The following is a 14,682-nucleotide window of genomic DNA, read 5'->3' on the forward strand; positions in this document are numbered from 1 at the left end:
CACGGTGGATCTGATTGCACCTCTCTGTCCATTAGACTAATTGATCTAGATTTGACTGCAAATGGAAATTGTGCCACAATTGATCTGCTCGCAGATAGACTGGGTAATCGACGGGAGTGATCAGAAGTCCCTCTAGCTAATCATCAGCCGTATGTATAAAATACGGCTGTTTTAAAATACGCGCATAAAAATAACCTCTTCATAATTTCATAAAAGAAACGACCTAAAACATCGAGTCTAGTTATAGAAATGTGAAATGAACATTTGCTCTACAGTACACTAAACATACCTAATAGAAAATAATCTAAAACTCATTTGAACAAAAGTGTAAAATAAATAATGTAACTTTAATAGTTACGATTTTCTTGTTTTAAAATTATTCCTTACTATTTTAGTAAGTTAAATTATTGGGTTGACTGAACACCCTTTTTAAAAGATTTTTTGGAATTTTTCATTGAAAATGTAGTGACGCCTTTGACTTACATTAAATACTTGAACATCGATTAATGTATGGAAACATTTGCCAACGACAATTAAGAAATCCTGAAAAACATTTAAGTACATTTTTCAGTTAACTGACCCAACTGTCTGCTGAAGTATTCCATAATAATTCGAAGATAACTTTAATTCCGATTATTTTGGAATTTTCAAAACCTGTGAGTTGTGATTCGTCCTAATACTGAGATGAGATCTGGAACAAAATGTCTACTTATAGCGTGAAAGTTAATTATGGACAATACATTTAATACTAGCTTTTGCCTTTAATTTGTCCGATTTGCAGTTTCCATACATTGAGTTCGTGATTTAATTGGATCATCCCTAATTTTAGCGGACAATTTCAACAAATGTGTTCGGTACATAACGACCGTGACAATTAACAGAGTCGGATAAACTTGCGGTTCATAAACTTGTGAGCAAAAATTTATCATTAATATCTGAACACGTTTCTACGCCGTTAACAATAGAGTCGTGTTCAGATATTTTTGATCAAATTTTGCTCACAAGTTTTTGAACTCGACTGTAACTGAGCTGGAAACACTAATTTTGTATCACGATCAAAATTTCATCCTGTATAAGAAACCTACATTCTGCGTATATTATCAACAATTCCAAACAGTTCGGCTTATTTCAGGCTTTTTTAGTAAAATATTATTTTGAATGAACGTTTAATTTCCTAACGAAATTTCTTCACAAAGGCAAAACGCCATCCTAATTAGTTATTTTGTTAAGTGCTGCAATTAAGCTAAGTCGGGACGGAGACCATTTTGAACATTATCAAGCCATTACTTGTTAACCGTCCTTACTAAACCAAAATTATTTTCAGAATTAACTCAATGAAATAACACGCGCCAGATTACATTTTCAAAATTTATAATCATAAACCGTTCGGGCCAATTCGAAACCTTCCGATTCTGTTGAAATTAATTGAAATCAGAAAGCTACGAGTCGGTAAGAATGCCCGGTCAGCAAGCGATTTACAGCATCAGAACGTTCATTATAGTGATAGTTTTAGATCCTCACTAAGTATTTCAAAAACTTTTTTAACAAACCTGTGTAGGTCAGCCTGCTCCGTAGCTAACTCTACTGTTAGGGTGCAGCTCCACTGAGGCGGAGACGAACGAAGCGGAGAGGCGACGTGTAATCATATTAGTTGCGAATCCACATCACGTCTCCGCCTCATTATCAGACGTGTAGGGATTGGTCTCTACACGTCTCCTCTCCGCTCGTCTCCGTCTCAGTGGAGCCGCAGCCTTACACTGAAAATTTGAAAGTTAACTTGGAAGACTTATCGTCATAAGTTAACTTGACAGAGTGGTCATTGCCGTCGGCTGTAAATCAGTAGTAAGCCTTAATGACGACTTTCTTGGACAAATTGTGTGGTGGCTTCCTATTGCCTTCTACACCGCAGTGCTGGAGACCGGATTTCGTAGTTGGTAACAGAGCGCTGCTGCCCACTCTCTCACATTAGTAGGGCCACTACGAAATTCGAAAATCATCCCTCTCCAGAGGGAGAGGCATAATAGAGTATTATGAAATAATATTAGCGTCAGCGGGACGGTACGATACGAACTTCGATTTTCGAATTTCGTAGTAGCCCTACAGGTCCGTTAGTCGCTTTAACGAACACCACGGGGAGAGATACTCAAAAGCCCAGTTTAGACCTGCAAGAAATTATCGTACAAGTTGCATTAGATTGCGGCCCTTGATTGACACTTCAACCTCATAAGCTTTAAGGCCTCCCAGTGTGTTGTAACTTGCACGATTTTTCTTGCAGGTTTAAGAGTCTACGCTAGCTAGCTCGGGTGCACTGCGCGAGCGCACGCCTGCGGACGCGGGTGCAGGTAAAATGCGCTGCTCATTAGGCGCCCACCCGCTCCGTGCAAACTGCGTCAGCTAGCGTAGGCCCTAAACTGGGTTTAAAACCGTGCACGCCACGTACTGGTGATAAAAACAAGTGATGTGTATATGTTACCGAGCGCAGCGAGTATGCCGGCCGCCCAGAAGACCTCGCCGCAGAGCGCCGGCAGGAACAACAGCCCGCCCATGCGGCTGCCGAACGAGTCCTGCAGCGGGTCCAGCATCGTCACGTAGCCCTGCTTGCGCATCGGGTTCGCGAAGAATATGCCGCCTGCGCCACAAACACACAGCAGGTTACAAACCATGGATTTTAGAAACCACGGAACTAAATTTGAAGCAACATCTCATGATAATTAGCATAGCCAGGTTAGTCAGAACAGATTGCTAAAATTACCACGATGCTTCTCTGCCATTTTACCCTCATATCACTCCAGTCTATTTGTTTCTACGGCCGCTACATTATCACCGAAGCGTCAGGTAATTTAGTAATTATTATACATGTCATGGCTCGCTGGTCCATCCATATTGTCAATTTAAAAATTGGGAAATTGTGTACATTTCATCGTTTGTTTTGGAGACATAAGAAAGAACTCCAAGATGTAGTTCATGGCTGCGGGTCCGCGGTGGATGCAGAGCGCCTCCAACCGAAGCAACTGGAGGTCTATGGGGGAGGCCTCTGTCCAACAGTGGACGTTCTACGGCCCAGACATGACGCCATCGTGAATTTATTGCAAAAATCTTTTCAGGGATGTGCGTTGGATTCATTTTGCCATAACTTGTATAGGTAGAGTCATTCACGATGATTCGTGCCGTGGTTCTTATTACAATGTCATTAATGGCTAATTTTGACAAAATCATGCGTTTTCGTGGATGGCACTAGGTATAAAATATATCAATACAACATAGTTCGGTATACATAATCTCCTTATAAAATGAAGTAACCTCACTAACTTCGCTTTGGTGGCACGGTGCCAAGCGACCTGGCATGCTTGCTCAATTTGCACCAAATGTTAATCATCTGAGGGCACGGCAGTACCCCCGTACATGGTAAACTGCCGTACCAATTTTATTTCGAATCATTTCAGCGTGGTTCATGCCTCTGTCTAACAGTGGAAGGCTTAAACTCTGCTCATTTGATAAGATAACGGTGCTTATAAAAACCCTACAATTTCTAGATGCTGGTTTCATTCATTTAGATGTAATAGAGTTACAGATTTACGCAAATTTGTAACTCTAGTTATTGATTGACTGATTAGGAATCATCAAAATGAAGTAATACTTCCACGATACCTAGAGAGCTGAAATTTGGCATTGAGATAATTTTTTTAGTAACTATGCACGTAAAAGGAAAATCTTTCTTAATCCCACAAAAGGCCAAACTTTGACCAGAATTAAGTAAGATATAGGATTTCATAGACGTGACTGGAGATAAGTGCCTCTTACAGTCCGTAACACACATTACCTGATTCTGTATTAAATCGTGCTCCATGTAGGCTAAGAACCTGATCGAATTATGGGATTCCAGTCGTCTATCACGTTTCTGCTGTAGGAGGATGATTGATTATGTAATCCGAGATTACAAGCAAGTGGTATCACTCACCAAACACGAGCGAGAGCGCGTAGCCGAAGGGCGCCTGGCACCACACCAGCCCCGACGTGTAGATCGCCTCCGCCGTGCCGTTAATGTAGCCGCCGCCCACCCAGGTCGCTGCAACAACCAGCTACGTCAGTATCCTTGCTACCTACCTAATACCTAAGACAGGCGTCAGACTGGCCATATAGACGAGACGGAGTTTGCTAGTAGGACCCCAGCCACCGATATCCCTCACGGGCCTGGCCAAGTGGCAGGCAGGTTAGGTTAGGGTCCGGGCCCTGAAACTGAAGGGAGCCGGGGTCTTTCCAGTCCTACCCTGTCTAAGACCATTTGCGTCATCGCCAAAAGTCAGAGAAATGCCTGTCATTGTGTTAGTGAGTGCATAAAAACAATGATTTAGGATTCAATATGTGGCGACAAAATCATTAAAGGATGTTGTAACTTTCATCACAATAAGTTTCTAGTTGCTTAAGGGTTAGAGTTTAAAAATGAGGAGGAGGAGTGGTCCCTCCTGGCACAGGCTTTTTCAAGCTTATAAGGACGTCCCGGCCACTATTATGTAAAGTCTATTTAGCTAACGAATAAACATTTTTTTTTTCCAAAAATAACGGGCGTTATTTCGAGCTTAAACTCGTTTAAAGTATGTGAAGAGTTTATTAAATTCAAGTTTTTTTATGACAATAAAGTTTCTTGCTCCTATTGAACACACTTACTTTACAGTTTCTGTTAGTGAAAATCAAATATATTGATTAATTTGACCTACTTATCCAAGAGAAAGAGACTAATTAGGTATCTTGGCATATCTTCTCATCATCATCATCATCATCCCAGCCTATATACGTCCCACTGCTGGGCACAGGCCTCCTCTCAGAACAAGAGGGCTTGGGCCATAGTATGGCATAGTTGGGCATATCTTCTCGCTCCTACTTAATCCCTTATCGAATTATTCATAGCGTGGTTGCGTAAAACTTAAATACTTAAACTTTTCTTGGCTTTATAAGACAAGCCAGTTCGATATTAATATAGGATATACATATTAACATTAAGATTGAAGTCATTGACCCTAGTCGCAAACAAATCGCCGATCACTGCTGAGTTCGCGGTCCAAGCGAGTATACCTGCGTTAAAATCTAATATATCTATATATTCCGAACTCAAAAATAGCAATTAAAAGTACTTTTGATATAAAACAAGAGTGACACTCGAAGCCCGTTCAAGCACACCATATATCTAGTTATATAATATACTAGCTGTCCCGGCGAACTTCGTACCGCCTACTTAACAGGCAAACAATGAATGTCGTGGTAACTTTTAGCTGAACAATGTAGGATTTTACTAACGTAACTGAATGAGTATAAATAAACATAACGTTAAAGTTTATTAGAATAATAAGGATTAAATAAAACAAAGTCAGGTTAGGACACCAATACTTATTATAAATGATTATTTCCAAAATTTATATTGTGGTTTTCATTGAGGTTGTGTTGTGAATGTGAACAATACGGTATTTGACTATTTTGTATATGTTTTATATATTAAAACTACACAATGCCTGTTATCGAATAGAAAAACAATTTTTAAGCTTCCTTTTCAAATAACAAAGTTATAAAGGTTTGAAATTCAAGATTAGACAGAGAAAGACATACTGGCATGTGACGTCACACGCCAGTACCGTCATACTTGCTGCATAGAGAAAGCGTTTGAAAAAGAGACATGTATATAGATTTTTCAAAAAATCACTATAAATCCTATTTTCAACCGATTTAAATTTTCTCTTCGCTAAACACTATCTGTATTTCATAATAATATTAAGATATGGCAAAATCAGGAGTTGTCAAATACCGTATTGTACAAAATTCAAGATTCTAAACCCAGTGCTGAAATTTCAAGATTTTTCCCTATCCCGTGAGAATATCGGGATAAAAAGTAGCCTATGTGTTATTCCAGATGTCCAGCTACCTACATACCAAATTTCATGACTCTAAGCCTAGCGGTTATTATTTCGAGATTTTATCTCTATTGTACCTTTTTTTGACAAATTTTAAACCTAAAATTGCTAAAAGTGGCTCCAAAGTGGTAACGTTTCGTGTGCTCTGCCTTCCCCATTTGGGAATACAGGCGTGGTGTTTGTGTGTGTGTATCCCTATCCCGTGAATATCGGGATAAAAAGTAGCCTATGTGTTGTTATTCCAGAGGTCCAGCTACCTACATACCAAATTTCATGGCTCTAAGCCCCGAGATTGTTATTTCGAGATTTTATCCCTAGGTATCCCGTGGGAATATCGGGATAAAAAGTAACCTATGAGTTATTCCAGACGACCAGCTAGCCACATACCAAATTTCACGGCTCTTAGCCCAGCGGTTGTTATTTTGAGATTTTATCCCTATCCCGTTGGGATATCGGGATAAAAAGTAGCCTATGTCCGTCTCCTAGTTCTAAGCTACTCCCCACCAATTTTCAGCCAAATCGGTACAGCCGTTCTTGAGTTATAAATGGTGTAACTAACACGACTTTCTTTTATATATATAGATTGTCTAACTGAACATAACTCTGAAGAATCAGCCTCTAGGGTCTCGAGTGGGGACCCCATTACTATGCAGGGCCGCGCCGCAGACGGGGCCAATGGCTCACGACGAGTGCCCGGGGCCCACTCAGGTGATTATGTCTACAACTTCTTGTAGCTGCTTGAAATGTATTTATAACTCGCCAAAATATATTTTGTATAAAATAAACTCACGTTAAACGTGCTATGAGATTATCTTACGCCAGCAAGCTAGCATTGCTGCTGATTAAATGAAACAAAAGTATAAAAGCATTGCTTTATAGCGAGGCAATGTTGCCGGTATCTTTGGGCTCATGCCGCGGCCGCGAGGCGATACTTTTACATTTTTTTTCTAATTATAGTTTAGTTATTAGTTTAATTTTAATTATAATGAAATATGTACTTTATTTAATGTCATTACGTGATCAACCAAAAGTTTATTTTACAAACAGACTGCAGATAAAAATTAATAATGATAACACAGCAAATTAAGTTGCACTAAAGTGAATCGTAGAATATAATACCGGGTGTGGCCTGTAATACGAGCAAAAAATTAAAACAGATCGTCCTCGTCAAACAAAACAACATTAGTTCAGCGACTTTTAAAAATAATGGAGTCTTTGAATTTTCCTTTTTTCATACAAATTAAATACGCCATCCTAGAACACATCTAACGTCGCTTGTCACGCTACAAACATCAAGCATTTTGCTTTACATTGCTTTATCGAATAATATTAAGTGTAATAAAAATTAAAAAAGCTAATTTATTTTAAAAGTCGCTGAACTAATGTTGTTCAGTTTGAGGAGTATGATCTATGTTTTAATTATTTGCTCATATTACAGGCCACACTCGGTATAAGATAACTGAAAAGTTAATTTCTGTGTTTTTTTTTATACATATCGTGTTAACGCATTCAGTACTTTATGCATTGTGTTTTCACAGCTTTTGACTAATGCCGTTTTTAAATCCCGACGTAAAAATAGTGGTATTATAGTTTCAATGTCTATCTGTCTGTTTGTCTGGCTGCGGCATCGTAGCTCTCAAATCGACGGACCGATTTCGATGCATTCTTTTACTGAACAGCTAATTTCCTTGCGGCGGTTCTTATTAAACTTTAAAATGGCAATTTCGGGTCTGTAGCAACTTTTCTAAGTTTGTTAGGTTATACAGTGTGTGGCCCAGAACCGGGGATATTATTAAAAACAGGGGTTCTACACGTTACCGGTAATTGGATCATCATGGTCCCACTTAATTAAAATAAAACTTAACTTTTTTTTTTCTAACAAACTTAATTGTAAATTCAATGTACGCCATACTAGAACACAACTGACGTCGCCTGTGACACTACAAATATCAAACATTTTGCTTTATTACATCTTCTTCAAATAAACTTTAGTGTAATAAAAATAAAATTATTTTTAAAAGTCGCTGAACTAATGTTGTTCAGTTTGACGAGTACCATCTATGTTTTAATTATTTGCTCGTGTTACAGGCCACACCCGGTATAACTTTACGCACAAGTGCAGTCCCGGCACCGGAAAGAGATTTGAGGACAATTACTAGTACTGAGGCCGTACATAATAATATTGTCTAACGCGCTAACGTTCGCTATTGCATTCGCCATCTCTTTCTACCCTCGTCTTAAGCCATGTGACAGAAAGATGTGGTGAAAACAATTGTGATTCCATCCAAGTGCGTTAGATAATAATAAGGCCTCTGTAATCACTTTGAGTTCAGTCAGAGTATGGAATAGTCCTTCGAGTCGGATACAGCAAGAACATAGAGAAAGTTAGACCGCTTGTGTAGACGTCCGTCGTTTTCACCGGACAAGGACCGTCTATAAACGGTGATATCCATTTTTACCGGATGGATGGCAGCAAGTAAGCAGCGGCTAATTAACAGAAAACGGGCGATACGTCCCGTAGCGTCTTTATACACCAATATACTGGCATGGATGATCGCCTTTCTTACGCCGGACCGGTGTCCGTCGCGCCGAGGGGAGGCTGCGATGCATCCGGCGAAAAGTCGCCGGATTAGTGTCGTGCATGTACACACATTGTAAGCCACACAACACCGTAATTCCGGCATAAATCGGTCCGTTGTCCGGTAAAAACAACGGACGTCTACAAGCGGCCTTAATATTTTGTAGCGTTCGAATGCTACAATGTAGCCAGTAATAATATCGATGATTGATAACGATAATTACGACAACTGTTCGAGGATGCATGTAATATTCAAAGCCGAATGGTGGTGGTCTAAACACAGCTGTTTTTAATTAGTAATGGTATTACCTACCGCTTAGGGTGGTGAAGCAATTTAAGTACGGAATTATAAACTTAAATTTTATATTCACACAACTATCTATAAGCAACTATCTTGAAGCCGTGGTGGCCTAGTGGTTTGACCTATCGCCTCTCAAACAGAGGGTCGTGGGTTCAAACCCGGCTCGCACCTCTGAGTTTTTCCAAATTCATGTGCGGAATTACATTTGAAATTTACCACGAGCTTTGCGGTGAAGGAAAACATCGTGAGGAAACCTGCACAAACCTGCGAAGCGATTCAATGGTGCGTGTGAAGTTCCCAATCCGCACTGGGCCCGCGTGGGAACTATGGCCCAAGCCCTCTTGTTCTGAGAGGAGGCCTGTGCCCAGCAGTGGGACGTATATAGGCTGGGATGATGATGATGATGATGAACTATCTATACCAATAAAATAAAAATTTGACCAACCCACTGACTGACTAGACATTTTCTTTCAGGACTCGACACAAACTTTTAGTTGCACAACTGGAATTTTACTTAATCCTCTGAATTGCTCTAAAAAGTTATCTCTATGCTTGATCTTGCTCTTGTTCCAGTACAATTATTAATTTGTCTTCCGAACACTCACTGCCTCACTGCCTTGTACGATCTCGGGAACATGGGAAATACAAATGGAATGGAAAATGAGCGCAGGATCTAGCGATAAGGTCGCGCCCTCCGCGACCAACCCTCGTGTATAATATCGTATTCTATTATTATTAGACATACAATATCTACATTAAAGTTAAAAATGAGACTCCGAGGGCCAGCTCCATGGTGAATAATTAGAATCGCTTAGGCCGCCAGGAAACAAGTTGTGATGATGGATTCTATTTGAGCCCTGCTCGCATCTCTTGAGTTTTACGGAGTTTATAAATACAAATACAAATATGTAGTTTATTTGTTCATCACGGGTAAAATTGTACTTTTTTTTTATTCGACTGGATGGCAAACGAGCAAGTGGCACAGAGCACACACCTTAACAGATCTTAAGTATAAATATTACATCACCATGTTAAGTATTAAAATAAACATCAAGAGGAAATTTACATCTACACACACCGACGTAGAAATTCAATGGTGTGTAAGAAGTTCTCAATACCAACTTTGTCTGCGCGGGAACTATTGGCTCAGAATAACTAGGAGGCATTTGCCCTCCCCACTCGGGGGCGGGCGTACCTATACCGAGTATAGACCTAGATGGAGATGATGATTTGATTTTTAAATGAAAATTTTATCTGTATACGACTGCTCGACACTATTGGGTAGATAAAGATTTCTTTTCCAAATATTTAAAAACAAATCTAGAGTGAAGGTTGCAAAAACTGTATAAGACAACCCTTATACATTATGCATAATAACTCTAAAAAGCTACCGACCCTGCTCGGGTCGCCGCCGGAATAGCCGCGAGTCGATGGACCCCTATTTTACATTCCGCGACCTTTGCTCCGGCTGGCCCCATTTGCCAAATTACAATTCGTTATCACTGGTTTATGATTCTTAAACAAACCGCGAACATTAAGCACAAAAACACGGTGGCATTTACTTAGCTAATTCGGCGGATTGTGGCGAAAATACGGAAGAGCGCCTTTGGACGGAAAATTTGGTTTGTGGTTTTAATTGCAAAAGGAATTCAAATGGAAGACAATCTCATCAACATTCTTTTGTCATCAAATGACGTGTGTTCCATCAAACCATTTTAAACTTGCGTTAAGCCTTAGCTTAAGCTGAGTTTAGACTTGCAAGAAAAAGCGCGCAAGTTGCATTACATTGCGGCGCTCGATCACCACTAAACTCATTGGCTTTACGGCGGCCTCGCAATGTAATAATACAACTTGCACGATTTTTCTTGCAAGTCTAAACTCGGCTTAAAGTTTTCTGGATAAGATCTGCAAGAATAATCGTGCAAGTTGCATTACATTGCGAGACCGTAAAGCGAAAGAGTTTGTAGTGGTCAATCGAGCGGCCGCAATGTAATGCAACTTGTAGGTCTAAAACGGGCATATTGTATTTTATATATTTCTGTGACGCTCTCTGATAATTTAGGGAGAAAAATGAGTAGGAACCTGGTCACCTATTATATATGTACCTACTAGCTGTCCCGGCGAACTTCGTACCGCCTACTTAACAGGCAAACAATGAATGTCGTGGTAACTTTTAGCTGAACAATGTAGGATTTTACTAACGTAACTGAATGAGTATAAATAAACATAACGTTAAAGTTTATTAGAATAATAAGGATTAAATAAAACAAAGTCAGGTTAGGACACCATTACTTATTATAAATGATTATTTCCAAAATTTATATTGTGGTTTTCATTGAGGTTGTGTTGTGAATGTGAACAATACGGTATTTGACTATTTTGTATATGTTTTATATATTAAAACTACACAATGCCTGTTATCGAATAGAAAAACAATTTTAAGCTTCCTTTTCAAATAACAAAGTTATAAAGGTTTGAAATTCAAGATTAGACAGAGAAAGACATACTGGCATGTGACGTCACACGCCAGTACCGTCATACTTGCTGCATAGAGAAAAGCGTTTGAAAAAGAGACATGTATATAGATCCTATTTTCAACCGATTTAAATTTTCTCTTCGCTAAACACTATCTGTATTTTCATAATAATATTAAGATATGGCAAAATCAGGAGTTGTCAAATACCGTATTGTACAAATTCAAGATTCTAAACCCAGTGCTGAAATTTCAAGATTTTCCTATCCCGTGAGAATATCGGGATAAAAAGTAGCCTATGTGTTATTCCAGATGTCCAGCTACCTACATACCAAATTTCATGACTCTAAGCCTAGCGGTTATTATTTCGAGATTTTATCTCTATTGTACCTTTTTTTGACAAATTTTAAACCTAAAATTGCTAAAAGTGGCTCCAAAGTGGTAACGTTTCGTGTGCTCTGCCTTCCCCATTTGGGAATACAGGCGTGGTGTTTGTGTGTGTGTATCCCTATCCCGTGGGAATATCGGGATAAAAAGTAGCCTATGTGTTGTTATTCCAGAGGTCCAGCTACCTACATACCAAATTTCATGGCTCTAAGCCCCGAGATTGTTATTTCGAGATTTTATCCCTAGGTATCCCGTGGGAATATCGGGATAAAAAGTAACCTATGAGTTATTCCAGACGACCAGCTAGCCACATACCAAATTTCACGGCTCTTAGCCCAGCGGTTGTTATTTTGAGATTTTATCCCTATCCCGTGGGAATATCGGGATAAAAAGTAGCCTATGTCCGTCTCCTAGTTCTAAGCTACCTCCCCACCAATTTTCAGCCAAATCGGTACAGCCGTTCTTGAGTTATAAATGGTGTAACTAACACGACTTTCTTTTATATATATAGATTATCTTTACCGGTATTGTTTATCATATTTACCCATATATTAACTAATAACCTAATGGTTTGATGTAGGTACCGGGTGTGGCCTGTAATATGAGCAAATAACTAAAACACAGATCATACTCGTCAAACTGGACAACATTAGTTCAGCGACTTTTAAAAATAATTAGTTTTTGAATTTTTATTAATACACTTTTAAGTTTATTCGAAGAAGCAATGTACTTAAAGCAAAATGATTGATGTTTGTAGCGTGACAGACGACGTCAGTTGTGTTCTAGGATGGCGTACATCGATAGCAGTATTTAATTTGTGTGAAAAAAGGAAAATTCAAAGACTCCATTATTTTTAAAAGTCGCTGAACTAATGTTGTTCAGTTTGACCAGGATGATCTACGTTTTATTTTTTTGCTCGTATTACAGGCCACACCCGGTAGAAAAGCACATATTTATTCAACCAACAATATCAGTCTATCAACAGTACGTGGACGATAACTTTGCGAATACCCACTTGGTCGCCTAACTATTATTATTATACTTATAGACACGTTGCCAATACGATTGTAAAATACATAGATACAATATGAAACAATTCAATAATGCAGCAGGGCTTGCGTTGCTGTGTTCCGATGTGGAGAACAAGACAGGCAGTGATAATACCGGCTCACGAAAGCTTTAAGTATATTTCAACAATACAGGCTGGCAATGCATCTGCAAACTTCTGGTGTTGTGGGGGTGCATGGGTCGCTCAACTACCATCAGGTGACCCGCTTATTCGTTGAAAAAATCTCATATTTTCATATTGTACTCTGAACTTATTGCTATTTACTGTGTTGGATACTCAGTGTTACCCAATCAAACGATCCTACTATAATAGCCTGGCGTACCTCGTACACACTCGTAAGTATAGCAAATAAACAACATCGTACATTGCGTGAACGATTGTTCTAGGCACCTCCGGGGAAAAACTGGAAAACAAAATCAATTTACAAGTATTTTAGATACACGTGTTATGTATGCGACTCAACACCAATCTACAAACAATACTTATTACCTATGCATCTAGACCTTTATACATCTAGATCTTTAGGTAATACGTGAACGTTTAAATCTGATGTATTCGTATCGTACCACATCAGTTCTAGTTTGCAATTTTCAGATATGATAAAAATAGCTTTGGAACGAAAGTATTGTCTCGGATATCCACGTTTGTTCTTTGCATACCAAGTGTCTTTGTATTTTGCGCTTCATGCTTTGAGACGTGAGCATTTGTATACTTTGTGTCGGTGGGTACTCACCAGTCATTGTGAAGATACCGACAAAGAGCCCGATGGACCGCCCGGCCAACATGACCTCCTCCTCGGAGTCGTTGCCGGCCGGCTTCTTACGCCCCGCCCAGATGCCCACCGCCAGGATTAGCACGTAGAACAGGATGATCGAAATCACCCCTGCTATGTTGATCATCTTGCCTGATTTCGGTCTCCTCCTGTTCAGTATTGGACAATAAGAGTTAACAAAGAATAGCGGCTTAAGTTATAAACACGCGGTCAGATAACCATGGGTTTCATAAAGTTAGATTGGTTAATTGTTGATATTATTCATAAAGCACCTTCTTTGTGCAGACTACGCTACTGTGCGGAGGAATCAAAAGCTCTTGTAAAAGAAGGTAAATAGTGAACGATATCAAAATTCCGTAGCAAGATCCGAGCTCGCTTAAACAATGAATGAGGTTATTTTTGTGTTCTGGACTGGATCGTTAGATAAAACTGAATTGAATGGAAAGACAATAGATATAGGTAGAGTCACTCACGATGACGCGTGCCGTGGTTCCTATTACAACGTCATTAATGTCTAATTTTTACAAAATCACGCGTCTTCGTGGATGGCACTAGGTATAGGTACTTACTTTTTAGTAAGACAATGTGAGGACTAAGTCCACGCCACTCCACAGACTCCTCGCACAACCTCAGTTCTGTCCGTCCATTTCTTGATTCAAGTATACCAGATTCAAACAACGTATCATCCAAAATGTAATCATCTAAATATAACACTATTCGTATGCACCGGTGCGCGTTTAACAAATGGTAGCCACTAATGTTTAACTAGAGGAGTCCGGGAGTGTCGCGGAGCCGGCGGGCAGGCTAGGCCAGGCGGGCGGGCAGCCGCAGCTGTCGCCCCATCGGAGGGAGGTTTTCTGCGAAGGGCTGTTCCTGGTCCTAAAGCTTAGCCCGCACATGAGCGCACGGTGCCCCCTGCCGACATGCACTCGGTCGGCGCGCGCGTTACGTAACCCTCGGCCTCATCGTGGGGATGCTGTTCACGTGCTGCCAAACTGACAGGAGCGTACTGGCGCGGCGCGGGTGCGCGGCCCGATCGATCCCCTGACGTCATTGGTCCCCGGCCGCCGCCGCGCGCATGTCCCGCGCCACCTCCCGCCCGTACCGACGTACAACCCACGCGAACCCTCACGCTTCTTCCCCATATACCTCCGCCTTGAAATCACAACAAACCGATGACGCTCTCAGTCAACTAGCATTGT

General features: G+C 40.2%; 1 protein-coding gene across 1 annotated transcript in view; it reads right to left on the reverse strand.

Annotated features, from left to right (window-relative positions):
- The window catches only part of ChT (choline transporter), a 46,657-nt gene extending 32,138 nt beyond the window's left edge, over nucleotides 1–14,519 (reverse strand). Inside the window, exons 1-4 of the mRNA XM_074096694.1 lie at nucleotides 14,050–14,519; nucleotides 13,442–13,629; nucleotides 3,959–4,066; nucleotides 2,474–2,629 (exon numbers count right to left, since the gene is read on the reverse strand). Of these exons, the coding sequence (XP_073952795.1) occupies nucleotides 2,474–2,629; nucleotides 3,959–4,066; nucleotides 13,442–13,607 (430 nt within the window). The 5' untranslated portion in view covers nucleotides 13,608–13,629; nucleotides 14,050–14,519. The remainder of the gene's footprint in view (nucleotides 1–2,473; nucleotides 2,630–3,958; nucleotides 4,067–13,441; nucleotides 13,630–14,049) is intronic.
- Between the last annotated feature and the right edge of the window lie 163 nt (nucleotides 14,520–14,682).

This window comes from Choristoneura fumiferana, chromosome 13, assembly GCF_025370935.1.
Source record: "Choristoneura fumiferana chromosome 13, NRCan_CFum_1, whole genome shotgun sequence".
Lineage (NCBI taxonomy): Eukaryota > Metazoa > Arthropoda > Insecta > Lepidoptera > Tortricidae > Choristoneura > Choristoneura fumiferana.